The sequence below is a fragment of the Corvus cornix genome, chromosome 20 (genome assembly GCF_000738735.6).
Source record: "Corvus cornix cornix isolate S_Up_H32 chromosome 20, ASM73873v5, whole genome shotgun sequence".
NCBI classification, from domain to species: domain Eukaryota; kingdom Metazoa; phylum Chordata; class Aves; order Passeriformes; family Corvidae; genus Corvus; species Corvus cornix.
Window position 1 is genome coordinate 5,882,578 of NC_046349.1, and position 15,603 is coordinate 5,898,180.

The 15,603-nt window shown below is 55.4% G+C and overlaps 2 protein-coding genes across 3 annotated transcripts; both read right to left on the reverse strand.

Annotated features, from left to right (window-relative positions):
- Window positions 1–1,120: 1,120 nt before the first annotated feature.
- Window positions 1,121–3,790, reverse strand: LOC104687874 (P2Y purinoceptor 1-like). Its single transcript, XM_019284330.3, has one exon. The coding sequence runs from the start codon at window positions 3,450–3,452 to the stop codon at window positions 2,397–2,399; it is 1,056 nt and encodes a 351-aa protein (XP_019139875.3). The 5' UTR covers window positions 3,453–3,790; the 3' UTR covers window positions 1,121–2,396.
- Window positions 3,791–7,459: 3,669 nt separating this feature from the next.
- On the reverse strand, window positions 7,460–15,568 carry CCN5 (cellular communication network factor 5). 2 transcript variants are annotated; one of them, XM_039563532.1, is made up of 5 exons: window positions 12,964–15,568; window positions 10,418–10,634; window positions 9,546–9,797; window positions 9,154–9,347; window positions 8,512–8,629 (listed from the first exon to the last, which is right to left on the reverse strand). In XM_039563532.1, exons 1-5 carry the CDS (start codon window positions 13,021–13,023, stop codon window positions 8,606–8,608), a joined length of 747 nt encoding a protein of 248 aa, XP_039419466.1. In that variant the 5' UTR covers window positions 13,024–15,568; the 3' UTR covers window positions 8,512–8,605. The 2 variants fall into 2 exon arrangements, with proteins under 2 accessions (XP_039419467.1, XP_039419466.1); XM_039563533.1 differs by lacking the exon at window positions 9,154–9,347 and having other exon boundaries at window positions 7,460–8,629.
- Between the last annotated feature and the right edge of the window lie 35 nt (window positions 15,569–15,603).

The window sequence follows — 15,603 nt, forward strand, 5'->3', positions numbered from 1 at the left end:
ACCACACACCTCCGTGTCCTGCAGAGAGCAGTGGCTGCTCATTGGGAGGGAAGGAGCCTCCCTGGCAGTGAGGAAGGAGGGATGGAGGAGGGAAGGCTGGAGGAAGGAGGGCTGTTTTGTTGCCCCACCACCAGCTGTGAAGAGGCTCATGTGCCAGTGGCTGAGCCTTAATTATACACACACACCTAATAAAGGGAAAGAGCTCATTCTCCCTAGTTCACAGTGGGAAGCAGCGCTGTCTGAGAATCAAGGGGAGTGCAAAGCTATAGATTAACAAAAGAATTGAAAATTCCACCCCAAATATCTAAGATGTTAGCCCAACACACAGATCCTTACTGGCTTTTGCCGATTTGACAGATACAGGACACAGAAAAATGTGCAGATTTATGTCTGCAACTGTCCCTGGGGCTCAGAGATGCTTCTCAGGACACAGATCTTTAAATCATTGTTAACAGTGATGGGAGGGGGCACTGGAGAAGACAAGAAGACGTATCTGGGCACAAAGATGCAGGGGGTGAGAGCAGAGTTTGCTGGCACCTCCTATGCAGTGCTTTCTCCCTAGCATGCGGTGATGCTTTACTTCAATCAATCATGCCCAAAGTGGGTGCAGTGACAGGGTGTCACAGCTCCCATGGGCTGCAGGAGCCAAAGCTGGTTCTGTGGGGAGCTGTAGCATCTTAGATAGGATCAATGTGTGAAGATGGAAGAGCTGGACAGCTTTCAGAGGCATGGGTGTTTTTTGAGGAAAGGAGGAGAAGAGTTCAGAGCTCTGGAGAAGCCCAGATCTGGAGCATGTGTGCAAGGAGAAGGGACCAGATGTGACCCTAATGTCTCAACCTTCCTACTACAGAGAGAGATCTCATTGGTGAATTTCAGGTTTCCTCTGGCTGAGGTGGGAGCTGGATGTTGCTGGACCCCTGACCGGCGCTGAGCAGACTCTTCAGTGTGTGCCTGTCAAAGATCACTCTTCACTGGCTGCAGTCTCCCAGCACTTCCCTGTCTGCAGAACACTGGGAAGATCATCACCACTCCCTGAGCAGGCAGGCCCCTGCTCCAACCCGCAGGCCAGCTGGCTCCCAGGTTCCCATAAAGCTTTAAAAGAAGGCAGACAACTCACAACTGAAAGCATGAGGTGTTTATTTGCACTTCAGATATATTAACAGCGCTGAAAGCCAGGCGTGCTCCCTCCGCTGCCCAGCTAAGGTGGGTCTGTGCAAGGAACAGCTGACAGAGACAAATGTCAGGAAAAGAGCACAATGTCCGTCCCTGGGCCAGTGCTTTCCAAGAAAGGGCTGATTTTAACTCACAGGCCACTTCCTTCAGCTGGGCTGCAAAAGCTGCTGTTGCTGCAAATCACATTACTGAATTGAAATGTTCGAGCTGTTTGTGTGGGTAACACAAAGATCAAAAACCAAAATACTGCTTGGGAGTCTCTGCTCAAAGCAGAGATCTGTCACCCCTGGTGATGACAGACAGCTGCCCTCATCATCACATCCTGCTTTCACAAGCCTTCAAGCCAGTGCTGTTTCTCTTTTACTTTTTGCACATCTAATTTAACAAGTCATATCAAATGCCCTCGCAGGGATGGATGCAAGATGCAAGCACCCACCTGAAGATTTTGCAAACTCTCTTGGCATTTGCCCCCCAAAAGCAGGAGTTCAGGCTACTGCAGTCATTCACCTTCCAAAATAAAACCCCAACCATTAGCCTCCAAAAACTTTACAATGCCCATTTGTTAGTTCTGCTAAGTGCTCTTCCAAAAGAGAGGGAGTAATGCCAAAAATGTCTTTTCCTTCTGCAGAGGAGGTGGGCAATAGAGGATCCCACACGTCTTGAAACAGCTCAGTCACCCAGGAACTGGCACAGCTTAGTCATGTACTTAAAACCTGATTTTTTAATGAAAATTTCCATTGCCAAAGCACTTCCCCCCTGCAAAAATTCACCCTCTTAGCTGTCCTGCAATGCAGGATCTCTCCTTAGGTGAAAGATGCCTCAAACCCATGTGCACTAGGGTAGAGAGGATGCAGTGGAGGGACAAGGGGTCAGTCCCTCCCATCCCTCAGTCACAGAGGAGCTGGGAAGCAAGGGGATGTTAACCAGCTCAGACTGCTGCATGAGAGGCTGGAGGGAAATACTTTGTACTGGAGCAAACCTGATGTTCACCTCTTTCCATCTCCAGGCATACTGTAGGCAAAATGGTTGGGTTGGGCAGCTTTGCTTGTAAAGTCTGGTCCCAGTTTTCTCTCTGATGCTGGCAGTCCTGTCTATCCCTTGTGTGGATGGAGCCCGTGATGCTGCTGTCACCATCTCTGCAAAGCAGGTGCCAAGGCGGGGGGCTGCACCCAGGGAAGGGCCAAGCACAAGCTGGCATGGCAGAAGCAGGGGTATCAGGTACTTCAGAGCTCGTCAGAAGCCTCCCCCTTACAAAGAATGGTGCTCCTCTTCTTCTCAGATGCCTGGTAAGAGGTTTTGCTCTGGAAGGGTGGCCTCAGACACCGTCTGGCGCTTTGGTGGATGGTTCTCATTCGTGACCTCCAGTCTTTGCTAGTAATCACATAGAGCAGGGGGTTGAGGGCACTGTTGAGGCTGGCCAGGCCCCGAGTCACCTGGTAGGAAATGTAGACGTCCTTTAGAGCCTGTGTGCAGGACCCTTGCAGTTTCCAGCGACGAAACAACAAGTTGAGGTTCCTGAAGATGTGGTAGGGGAGGAAGCAGATGGAAAAGAGAACCATCACGAGAATCACCAGTCCGATGCTCTTCCTCCTGAGGCTGGGGTCCACGCTGTCATTCCTGCAGAGCACAAACACCACGTGGCAGTAGCACCCGACGATGATGAGGAACGGGATGATGAACCCAGTCACGGTGACAGCAAAGGTGTAGGGCAGGTAAACATCCAGGTGCTCATCTCCTGTCGTGTCATGGCAGTGCATCCCGCTGTGATCCATCTTGCTGAAGGCAAGATCAGGAGCTATCTGGGCAATGACCCACACCCAGACCACCACGCTGAGCCACACCGAAGAGGCTGCACCCTGGCACCTGCCCCGTGCCTTCAGCGGGTGCACGATGCCCAGGTAGCGGTGGATGCTGATGCAGGTGAGGAAGCCGATGCTGGCGTAGAGGTTGAGGTGGAAGAGGCTGCGGGTGAGGCGGCACCAGGCCTGCCCGAAGAGCCACCTTCTGCCTCGCAGGTAGTAGCTGACGAGGAAGGGCAGTGTGCTGACGTAGAGCAGGTCAGCCAGCCCCAGGTTGCCCACCAGCAGGCTGAGGGGCTGGCGGGCGGTCTCCCGGGGCCCTGTGAAGAGGTGCCACAGCCCCAGCCCGTTCCCCAGCAGCCCCAGGGGGATCACGGTCAGGTACACGGAGGGCAGGAAGCGCTGGGCGAAGGCGGAATCCACGGGGCAAGGAGCCCCACTGCCATTGCCGGGCCACGTGGAGACAGCCTCCGTAGCCATGGGGCGCCGCGGCGGCCCTGCCCGGGGTGGCAGCGGGTGGCGGCCGGTGGCAGTGCCCGGAGGCGCCGGTGCCAGCCTCTGGCACGGGCTGCGGCTCCCCTCCCCTCTCCGCTCCTGCTGAGCCCGGCCTGGGACTGCAGGGCGCTGGACTTTCCCCCGGGGCACGGGGAGGATGTGCCGAAGGCAGCCCCGGCGGGGCGGCTTCCCGCCACTCCCTCGGCGCCTCCCCCCAGCCCACTCGGGACACCCTGAGCCGGGCACCGGGGACACGCAGCCCCTCGGCTATTTTGGGTGCTGGGACTGCCTGGAGGGAGCAGGAGGCAGGGAGGGGCGGAGGGGCTCTGCCGCGGAGCGGCTGGGAGATGTCTGAGGAGCGGAGCCAAAGCTTTCAGCCCGTTTCGGTTCTGTCCCGCTTGCGGTGAGGGGAAACCTTCCAGTTTTCCAGACCTGGAAGCCTGCACCCCATGAGCCGCCCTCACTGCTACTCCTGACAGCCCTTCTCCTGGCTCCAACGCCTAGAAATACCGGGAGCAGAGGTAAGGAGGAGACTGGCAGTGTTCCATGGGGCTCGTGCTGCCATCCCCGGTGCCGCAGGCAGTGCCAGCAGGCAGAGATGTGCCAGGCTGCCTGGCCCCAGCACAGGCAAAGCGAGCCCTGCTCAAGAGCTGCCCCCTCCCTACAGCTGCTCCTGCTGCCTACTTCTCTCTCCCTCCCCAAACACAAAAACCGTCTCCCCCTTCCTCCTTCGAGCGGTTCAGATCCGTGCAGGGAGGACGTGAGAGGGGCTACCCCCTTCCTTTTCTGTCACAGGGACCGTGAGGCAGAAGACACTCAGATACTGTGAAATTGGGGCAAGAGCTAAAACCAGCGACCCCAAAGCAGACCTCGAGGAAGGGCAGCCCCGACTGCATTGCTGAGCAGCTGCTGCAGCATAAACGGGGCCAGAAATCGCTTGCATCTGCAGTCGCGGGAGTTAACGGGGAAGCAATCAGCAGGGAGAATGTTTACCCTGATAAGCCATAGGAAAACGACCTTGGGAAAACGACTTGAGATGAAAGGCAAAGCTCTGGAAGGGCCACGGCCGCCTGCTTTCCGGGAATTGAATCCGGGCAGGAGATGGGAGGAGGAGGAGGCTGATATCTCAGCAGCCAGTGTGGAGGAGGAGGAGGAGGGAGGGTGAGTCCTGCCCAGCCATCCCGACCGCACATCCTTGGGAGCAGCTGAACATCTCCGCTGGACCACGCTCAGGCACGGCAGTTCGGGGACACGGTGGGGAAGCCCAGGATGCCAATGGAGCGGCGGTAGCCGCATGTTGAGATTACCAGTGTGTTTGTTGACTTCAAAAAGTGCTTGCTAGAGCGGATAAGCGATGGGGAAACGTTGTGTGTTATTTCCTGCCTTTGTAATAAAACCTCACCACTATGGGTGTGCCGGAGAGGTGAAGTGTAGGTGTTTCCATGTGGTGAGGATATGGCTTTTCTGAAGTTTGCAGAGGCTCTGGTGGGTTTGTGCTCCTGGAGTGACAACAGCAGAGGAGGGGGTCCATGGGGGTGCACTGCTTAGGGAAGTGATTCTCCATCCTGCCCTGCTTCTGTCCCCTTCACCTCTGTGCACTTAAGCTGCTCCTGCAGCTGGGCTTGGGGTAGCACTTGCAGAGCAACTTTATGGAGGTGTGGAAAGGCAGGGAGAGGAGAGGAACAGACTGGGAGCAGTTCCCTTTGTCCCAGAGCATCAGCCTTTGGGGAAACTGAGGCAGAGACAGCAGCTGGCTGGGAGGACTTCTGTGATCATGGGAAGGGTCGTGAGCTGCTCCCAGCAATGAAGGCAAAGCTTTTCCTGTCCCCAGAATGAAAGCTTGGAGCTGGTGCCTCCTGCCAGGGAAAGAGAGGAGCACTGCCCATGAATGGCTGCAGCCCCGTGCCCTCCACATCTCCTGCTCCCTGGACCCGTTGGAGGCACAATCACAGAGCTTTTCTCTTGTGTATTTTAGGTGTTCACTTGACCCACGGTTTCACTCGCGGTACAGGTGCTACTGCCAGCTCTGCCCAAACATTCTGCATGAGGACGCTCCCCTCTGGCTCCTGGCTCTGGCAGGGAACAGCAGTTCTGATGCCAGGATGAGCACACAGGGCCAAGACAGCTCCTGCAAACACATAACCTGAATCATGTGTTTCCAGGAAAAATAAAAAAAACATTTGATCTACTTTATTTTTTTTCAATTGAGCACTGCATTCCTGTGCTCAGTTTCTGAAAATGTTTTGCTTTAATAAGGGCCTCATCCAGCCCTCTCTCACCCAACTCCATGCATTTAAAAATCGTCAATCATGAGAATGGCTTGGAAAAGACATTCTGATGGCATGCTGTTTACTCATCCAGCAGGACAGTCTTCCCTCAGCTGCTGCGTGTGCTTGCACAGAAATGAGCTGTGATCTGCTGCTCATCACTGGCTCAGGAGTGTGGTTGGCAGATCTCAGGCTGTGTGCAGATGTGGCCTTGTGCCTTGAGGACAGGAGTGAATTTTCTTTTGGTTTGGGGATTTTTATCTTTACACGTTACCTGTGGATGGGGTGGAATATTTCTCTGTTGCTCCACATGAGCAGGCAAAGCCAGGACCCTGCGTCAGAGCCTCAAATAACCATGTTTCCAGGGTAGCAGGGCTTTAGAGGGAATGGCAAATATTGTGAGACTGGCAATCAAATTGAAAGAGTTGATTTCCCTGTATTCATAGGGAAAAATAACTCTGATTTATTTGGAATCATTATTTCATTATTTAGATGTTTGCTGCTTAGTGAATCAGGGAGACATTCATCAGGGGAAAAAAAAAGATAATTATAGCAGAGGTGTGTTGAGTCATTTGTTTGAGATGAGAATTGCAGGTTGCTGCCTAAAAAGTGACCTTCTGATTTTTACCATCACCCAGAGGTGGCTAGGCAGGATCTGGGAGTGTATGACAGCCCTGGCAGCTCACCCAGCCTTGGTGGCTGAGTCCCAACATGCTTGAACAAGAATTGGCTTAAAACCAGGATTTTCAGTACCCACAACATGTTTTATCTGTGTCAGTCGAGGAGTGTGGTGGTTTTGGAGTCTAGATGAGCTTTAGGTCACCACTTGTTTGGCATGGCCACTAGAGAACTAAAAAAGTCAACCAAAGCTGTTCATTCTGCAATTTGCTGCCTGCTGGAGGTTCACCATGTGCCCTGTATCAAACAGAATTAATGATTTGTATTCAGGCCGAGTACCAGATGATTGCAGTAAATAATTCTCTTTGTAGGCAATGTTTTACTGCAAGAGCAGTGAGGTTTCTTTTTTTTTCTTATATATATATTTTTTCACCCGAGAGGTGACTGAACAGCATCCTTGACTTTCATTTTATTTTCATAATAATATGAATTATTATCAGGGCCTGACAGAGTGGGTGAGTTGCCTTGGCCCTGCTGCCTTTTCTGCTGCTGCTGGGGAGGCTTTTCCTTGGGCTGGAGAGAGGAGCTCCCTCTGCCAGGCAGCCTTTTGCCCCTTCACGCTGCCCTGGGTCAGGAGGACAGTCAGCTGGTGATGATGGTTGCATCATTCTGGAGAAACCCCAGTCCAGGCGAACTGGAGGAAGTGTGGGATGAGGGATGAGTTACAGGGGAGTTTGGACTTTGATTTTTGGGAAGCTGAGAAGAGGCATGGCCTGGGCTGTGCCTGTGGCTGCAGACCCTGCAGCAGTGCAGCCAGTGCCATGCCCTGCCCTGCACATCCCAACACTGGAGACCTGGGCACTGCTACGGCCAGGGCTGGTGCCATCAGCAGAGCTTATGGCTGGGTAGAAGTGAAGGGTTGAACCCAGGATGTAATAAAATGTGTTCAGTGCTTTGATTCACTTTTTTTTTTTTTCCTTTTTCCTTGTCTTACTCTAAGCAGCCTGAACTGAGGTACCTCCAAGCTGCCCCACCCTATGCCAGGACTTTACTGCACCCACCTGAGCAGCCGGGCTGGGCCCACCCTGCACAGACAAGCTCCACACCTGGATGAGCACATCTTTATTTTTAGTTTCAGAAATACGCATCTAAAAAGTCCATTTCTCACCTGGACACGTCACCCAAACCGCTGCTCCTTCCAGCTGCCCTTCCCGTGGTGGGACGCGCGTTCCCTCTGCACATCTGTGCGAGGCCATTAGAGGGCATTTGGGCTTCATTTTCCGCCACCCAGAAGGACTTTCACTGGGAAAAAGTACAGCCGCAGCAGCCGAGCAGCTCTCCTGCGCCGACTCCTGCGTGGCTGGAGCAGCTCCAGCCCGTCGGGAGACGGCCCCGACTCATCTTTGCGATTTGTTTTCCCTTTTTCCTGCTTTTCCCTTAGCTCCGGCTCGCAGGGAATGTGCTTGGATGGCAGGCGGTATGTCTGGTGCTGCGGAGCGGAGTCTCCGGTGTCTGAGCTCCTCGCTGGCCGAAGCCCTGCCAAACCACCAGCGCTTGGGAGAGGAGGAGGCCAGGCAGAGCGGGAAGGCTCGTGTTTATTCTGGAGGGATGAGGGGAAGGTGAATTAGAGCTGCCACCAGGAGGACCCTGCCCGTGCCCGGGAAGGCGGCTGCTGGGTTGCGGGGTGGGTACCATGGGATGGCTGAGCCCCTGCACGGTCGAGCAGCTCAGCCTGGTGTGGCAGTGACTTGTGGGGTGGAGCTTGATGACCTGTTCCCTCCCTGGGGGGGCGAGGGCGTGAGGGTTCCCTCCAGGGATTTTGGCTTCCAGGTGCTGGAGATGGTCTCTCTTGATGGCCCTGCAAAGCAGAGCTGCATGATGTGGTGGAGAAGCAGCATCACCTCTTCAGAAGCCCCACTGATCCAGGAAGGACCAATTCCTGGTTTCTTGGGTGGGTTTATGCTTGGAGCAGGATTTCCCCGTTTCCCATTTCATTCAGCCTAAGAAGCTCAGGGATGCTGCCCAGTAACCCCGCCTGGGGCAGCGGGGTGTGCAGAGGAGGCAGGTGATGGGTGACACGGGGATCTTGTTCTCTGTTTCCAGCCTCCTTTGCAGCCAAAGTTCATCATTTCTTCTCTATTTTCCCAATGGAAACATCCTCCATCTTCACCGTAACCACAGTGCCATGGGTTCGTGCCAGACTCTTTGCCGGGATGAGGCGTTGGCTCAAGGGTGAATCCGGTGTGGGCACAGCTACAAACGACCTCCTCTTCCCCTCTGGAAAGGCAGAATGGAGACCGATGGGAGATGGAGAGGGGTGGTGGTGTGTCCCTGGCAGCTGCGGAGCGGGGGCAAGTGGCGGTGCAGGGGGAAAGAAGTGGGCAGAAACCACTGCATGCCAGCAAGGCAGATTTGCACTGTGCCCACGCTGGGGCTGTGCCAGGCTAATAAAGGGGTGGCAGAACCACCTCCCGGGTGTGCCCAGGGAGCCAGGCAGGAGCTGCAAATCCATCTCTGGCCATAGGGACAGGCCGAGCTCACCTGTGTGGGATCCACAGTGCTCCTGATTCAGACCTCCAGAAACCCCAAAATTCAGGTCTGCACCTGCCATCGGCTGTTTTCCAAGCAAAGTTTCAGGAGGTGGTTTATGTGTCCCTGAGGCACGGTCAGCTCACAGCTGAGGAGGGCTGATGGGGTGCCCACAGGTAAGCGGGGATCCCTTGGCTCGTGTTGGTTGGCACTTCCCCTTGTCAGTCAAAGGTGTTGCCCAGAGGCAGCAGCTCTACCCAGCCCTCACTCACCGCTGGGAACGCTGCCGGCAGGGCCGGGCAGGGTCTGACCATGCAGAGCCGCCTCTGTGTCTCCAGCCGGCAGTAGCGGTTCTGGTTGGACACGCGGGTGGCAAAGCCCACGCCGCAGGTGGCCGAGCAGGCGCTCCACTCCGTGCCCCACTCCTGGCAGGGGAATCGCAGCAGTGGGGACAGTGCCCCGGGGGCTGCAAGAAAGGAGATGGGAGGGGAAAAGGGTGGTTGGAGCCAGGTGCTGTGCAGATGCCCTGTGGTGCTGCAGGCATAGCCCTGCGTGGCAGCGAACCGTGAGGTGTCTCCTGCTGATGTTTCACAGCCTGGGGTGAAGGGCCCATCCCCAGAGACCTGCGTGGGCCTCCCCTCCCTGGAGTTGCCCTGCATCTTACCTGCCCTGGCATCCCGGAGGAGGTGCTGATCCTGGGCTTCACAGATCCACTCAGGGCAGCACTTCCCTGGGATCTCCACGCGCCGGGGGTAGGGGCAGTCCGGGGTGGGCAGCCGGACATCCTCCTGGCAGAGTGGGATGCAGTTGAAGCCCCCGTCCAAGCATTGGCATTGGATTTTGCAGCTGGGCTGGAAAACCTCCCCCTCTCGATAGACTCGGCCGTTCACCTCGCAGCCCTCCTCATCGTCTTCAACTGCAAGTGACAGCCGGGGAGCCCGTCAGGGACAGCGTGACACAGAGATGGGGATGGCGGGGGCACTGCTGGGGGTGGCTGCGGGGCTGACACAAAGGGGCTGAAGTGGGGGGACCACAGAAGTGACTGAGAGGTGCGCAGGGCAGACGTGCGTGTGCAGCAGCGTGTTCATCACCCAGCCTCCTCCCCCTCCCTGCCTTCTCTCCTCATCTCTGTGGTTTTTCAAAGCAACAGCTCACAAGCTGTGAGAAGCTCCCTGCCCGTTGGCTCTGACCCTGCCTTCAGGCTTTCCAGGCCAGGAAAAGTTTCTCTGAGATTACTTTGCTGGACCCCCAGGCTCCAGACCTGGACTGGGTGACTGCAGCATCCCTGGGACCCCCCTGTCCGTTCTCACTGAAGCCACCCTGAATCCTCTGTCAGAAAGCAGCACAAGAGCTGGCAGGAGATGGGGCACAGCCCCATGGCCAAGCTGTGTGCATCATCCTCAGGAAAGCTGCTTTCCTAGCCTTAACCACTCCCCGGGTAGTGCTGTGGGATGCCTGTAGCCAAGTCAGGTCATGACTGGAGCTGGGCTGGAGTGTGGGGGTATCCCCGGGGAAAATGGGCACCCCTGTGCTCACAGTTGCAGGTGGCTCCTGTCCCTGCAGATGCTGAGCTGTAGTCACAGACGAGGCCCTGGCTCTGGTCACAGACGTGCAGAAAGTCGCAGGGCTCTCCCAGGCGCCGGGCACAGATCTTGCAGCAGCCACAGCCATCCAGGACCAGGGGGGACCCGCGGGGGCAGCGGGGTGGCACCCAGGGGCAGTAGCATGGTCTCCGGCACAGCTGGGCACAAACCTGTGGAGGCAAAGCTGAATCCATGCAGGTGGTTTTTGGCTAACAGCTGCTTTGTCACTGGGACAGACAGGTAACCTTAGCTCAGTCATGGGGGCAGATTTTTGGTGGAGGGAGGCTCTGCAAATCCATGGGAATATGTCGAAGCAGCCTGGAAAGCTACTGTCCCCTTTGAAGGGCACCTGTGGAAAACCACGGAGAATCAAGGATGCTCAGATGCTCAGCACTCTGCAAGATGGAGATGTTAATGTAACACTGCTCTGAACACACAGGAGGAGGATGGAGCTACAAGGTGAACATCCCAGGTGGTTATTTAATGAGGTCAGCAGCCCCAGGCAGCCCAGTGGGAGGGAGGAAGGGAGGGAGGGAAAGCAGCCCACCCCCATGCCTGCCTCCAAGGCAGCAGGCTGTACCCAGCTGGAGAGGTGGCTTTGCAGGGACTGAATCCACGTGGTGAATGCACAGCACCTCACTCCTAATGGTCTTAACAGCTCTCATTCATGCCAAGAAACAAGACATTGCATCAGCAGTGGGGATCTGAAGCCAGGCAGACCTCACTGCATTCCTCACTGGTCCAGCTGCATCCTCTGCTTGTCCCTGGCTGCAGCATCCTCACCTGGCGTGGCCCACTGGGTGAGGAGCCCAGAGATAGGCAGGTTTTCAAGGACTTTTCCCTCGTGGCTAGACTGAGTAACCACTTTGCCAGGGCTGTGCACTGCAGTCCTTTCCCTGCTCAGCCAATTGCCTGCCAGGGCTGTGCCCATGGGACTTCACCTGGGCAGGTGGATGTTTGTACCCTTGGCTCATCCTGCTTGCACAACCACCCTGGCACCAACAGCTTTTTTAGGCAGCGTTTGAGCTCCAATCATGTCAGGTCTGGCAGAGCTGTTGCATGTAGAGCCTGAAGCCACGAGAGTTGGCTCTGCAGTTTGGAAGTGAATCTTTTACCAGTATTGGCCTGACAGTGCATGTGAGCCCCCAGCAGCCACGCTGCTCAGCACCACGCACATGCTGCTGGATGCAGGGCCAGCATGTGCAGCACGGCAAGCATGCAACCAAAACATTCATCCCTGCCCTGGTCCAGGTACTGGTGTGACTGCTGAGTCTGCCAGGAGAGTGATGGGTTCAGCCAGGCCGTGTAGGTTTTAGATACCATTTTTCTTTTCCTTTCAGTTTCTCCCAGTGGCATCAGGTCTGACATGATGAGGTGAGACAGAGAGGGTAGCTGCTGGTGCACTATCTGTTCCCCACTTGCAGCAGTTCAGATGCTTTTCATGGGGCTGTAGAAGTGTCAGTGCCAGTAGTTGGAGTTAAAATATATCCAAAATGGATTGGGTAATCTGGGTCTTGTTCTAGTTCTGTCAGTGAGCAGCATTATTAATGTGACAGAAACCAGAGAGAAACTTGTGGCAGGGACCAAGGGGCTGGCTGTGGTGGCCAGGTTTGGGCTGGCAGCACAATGGTCCTTGGTGATCCTCCAGGCACTCGTGAGCACCTGGGGCAAGAATCATTGCTCTGTTACATCTTACCCAGGCAGCCAAGGGCATTTTTCATCTTTCAGGAGGTTGCTATTACAAATTGATGTTTTAGAAAGATTAGCCAAGCCATAAATCCATCTCCCCCTGCTCCTTGTAATTTACTTGTCTTTAGATGACAATGTGGCTCCTGTCAGAGACCTGAACTTTCTGGGGAGAGAGTCAAACAGGCACCACGTTGCCACGACATCCCTGCTTGGGGATTCAAGCAGCAATTAGAACTTGGAGCTGAGATGCCCCAAACTTTTCAACATTCCTGTTCTCTGCACAGGCAAATATTTTCACACAGAGTCCAAGAGAAAGAAAAAAAAAAATCGCTACAGCAACCCAAATCCCATCGGAGGCACTGGCTTGGCGTGAGCATTCCGAGAAGTGGGGAGAGCTGAGTAATGCCAGGTCTGGTGCTCGTGGCTTGGCCTCTGCCTCGGGAGCCTGGGCGGGGATGGAGGAGCCTGGAGGAGCCGCTACCGCCCAGCTGCTGCTCGCTGGCTCGCGGGGACCGAACGTAGCCCAGCCCGGGGAGCTGCAGGGACGGCGAGCAAACAGCGCATTGCTGGCATTCCTGTGTGCCCCAGGGACTCGCACAGCGGAGCCTTGGGCCCAGGAACGCTCAGACCCTGCTGCTTCATCTCAAACACCTCTCCCAAGCATAGCTCTGCCCCCTGCATCAACACAGCCTGGCTGCCGGCCGGCGAGAGCCGCGGGGACTGTGGTGACACCCCAGTCCCCCTGCACCTCACTTTGCCAGAACCGGGTGCTTCATGGCTAAAGCTGCCCCAGTGCCCCATCTCCCTTACCTTGGAGAGAACGCAGAGGAGAGAGAGGAAGAGGAGCTGCTTCTCCAGCTGGAGCCTCATGGTGCTCTCCCCTCTGCCACTTCAGCACATCACCCCCCAGGCAGTTTGGAGGCAGTGGTGTGTTCGCAGGTTTGAAAGCCCAGAGTAGGTCCTGCTGGTGTTTATACTCTCCCTGCTCTGATGTCACTCACAGGATCCAATATAAACATGAGTAGGTTTGGACAAGCCTCAAGATTTTCTTCTTTTTTTTCCTTTCATTTTTTTTCCAGCCCACATTCCAGCTGCCATTTCCACTCTCCTCAAGGTGAGAATATGTGTCTGCCGAGACAAGGAGGGCAGGGAAGGGATGCTGTGCTGTCCCTGGGGAGCAGGGGAGAGAGGCTGGGGAACCAGGCTGGTGGGGTGATCCAGCTCCCTTCTCCTAGCCTGGCAGAGAAGGTTCATGCCCCATCCTACTGATCAAGGTCTGTCCAGGTAGAGCTGGTATCTTCCTCCTGAGATTTGAAGGGATTGACAGGACTGTCCCTGCTGCTGTGGGACAATGCCATGACCAGGCAGGAACAGGGCACCCACCCCTATATTCAGTGCTGCACCCAGTGCATGGCAGGCTGTGGAAGAGGGGTGTGTCACCCAAAGGAGCTGGAAATGGATTTGGTGTGGTGGTGCTGCTGCTGCTGCCACATAATCTCCATCCTGAGAGGGACTGAGAGGGACTATGGCCACCTGGGGAGGCTGTTGGGGTGGGGTGGCTGGGTGCACACTGTGTTGCATTGTCCTGGGTACGTAATGCACAGAAGGCTGCAGTCTGACCCTGCTGATTTTAAGCCTTGTAAATGCAAATTCAGCCCCTGAAGTATTATGACGATCTTAATCAATTGTGAGAATTATAAATCCAAGTTTGGGGAAGAGAAGCAGGTGCTCAGCAGTTGCCTCCCAACACTTTCTCAGTCTGCCTTGTGCAAGCTTTTCTCTTGTCCCCTGTGACCGAGGGTGTGAGGCTGGCTCTTAGACAAACCTAAGCACCTCAAGACCTCCACTAGACAGAGCCACTTCTCCATATTCCCATTCCCCAGATCTTATCACAAGATGTGAGAGGAGATGTGGTGAGCCCAGAGCTCAAAGGAAAGGCCTGAGCATAAGGATGCAGGTTGTCCTGCAGCTCTCCCTGGCTCCTCTCCTGCACCCTTGCCCTTTGCCTGTGTTCTGGGGGCCAGGACTACTGCTCCTGTGCTGGCCCAAGGGATGGAACCTGGTGGCTGTGCACAGGACTCTCTGTATCACTCAGGCGTGATGAGAACTGCTGCTGGATATCAGGTATGTGTTGGCAAACACACAGGAGATGCTGAGTGCTATAAGCAGATCACCAAAACCAGGCAACCAAGAGTGATGCCCCATCTCTCCCTCCAGGATTTATTCCCTCTGTTTTGCCTTTGTGAAGCAGGTTCTCAGTCACCTGAGCAGCAATCCTGACCTCAGCTCCACACTTGCCAGAGCCTGGAAGCCAGGGCATGGAGCAGGGAGGGCACAGCCCAGCAGGGAGGAGCACAGCCTGATCTCTCACATTACCACCCCAAATCTCCACTCTGGCTTTGCTTCATTAGCTGCAATCAGGCTGTTAACGAGGTCATGGCAGCTTGTGCGAATACCAGGCCACTTTCCAAAGGCTGCTGTCACTTATCCCAGCGCTGGAGCCTCTGCTCGGCATGTTGGAGCCCCAGCTCCGTGCATCACCGAAGCCGTGCCTGGAGATCCAGGGGTCTGCTCTGGCAGCCCTGCCTGTGGCAGAGGAGGCATGAGGATGGCACATTGCTCTGAACTTACGGGCAGGGAGGTTCAGGACCCACTGACAGGTGCTCACAAGCCGAGGGTTTGATACCTAAGGCTGGAGACACCTCTCATGCTCCACTTTCTTCACCAGAGCCAGTGCCCCCACACTGGCCACGGCTCAGCCAAACATCCTGGGAGTGTCTTGGGAGAGCCAAAGTGCTGATCCAGCCTTGCCACAGGAGGACAGTTCAATTAATTACTCCAGGCTTGTGTTCATTAGGGACTCCTGATTAATGGCCATGAGTTCATTTCCCAGTTAGAAATCAAGTGACAGTGCTCATAACAGAAATAAAAACCTCTCATTTCCCACAATGAATGACCCTTGGAGCAGCCGACAGACCTGTGTGTGAGGTCTCAGGAGGCAGCAGGGCACCTCTAGGAGAGGCTGAGGCTCAGGGCTGCCCAGGCAAGCCCACTGGACATCAAATCCTTGTCACCTGATGTGTCCTGGGTACAGGGTCATCTCCCTTCTTTACCCTCTCCTCACCTCTGAACAAGAGGGGGCCTTGCTTCCCCCCACACCTGCTGTCATTGGGATTTAGATGCAGGAAGGTGACATCACTGCGATGGTTTGCCATCACCAGGAAGCTGTCAGAGCTCAGGCAGTGACAGAGAGCCCAAGTCAAGCCTGACTCAAATCAACACCCGGGAGTCAAGCAGCCAGGTGGGGCCAAACCCAGCATCCCATGCCTGGCAAGCTGCCCACACTTCCGATGCCTTTGGCAATCCTCACCGGTACCTTGCTGCATTTTGGAAGTGCCCAGTGGAGCCATCTGGAGGGGTAGCCACAAAGTCTCCCATGATTTGCTTTCC

Coding starts and splice junctions, on each gene's coding strand:
- LOC104687874 (XM_019284330.3), bottom strand. CDS start 3,452: ATGGCTACGGAGGCTGTCTCCACGTGGCCCGGCAATGGCAGTGGGGCT.
- CCN5 (XM_039563532.1), bottom strand. CDS start 13,023: ATGAGGCTCCAGCTGGAGAAGCAGCTCCTCTTCCTCTCTCTCCTCTGC. Junction 9,798..10,417: donor GACAGGAGCCACCTGCAACT/GTGAGCACAGGG, acceptor TGTCACTTGCAG/TTGAAGACGATGAGGAGGGC. Junction 9,348..9,545: donor CCTCCGGGATGCCAGGGCAG/GTAAGATGCAGG, acceptor CCTTTCTTGCAG/CCCCCGGGGCACTGTCCCCA.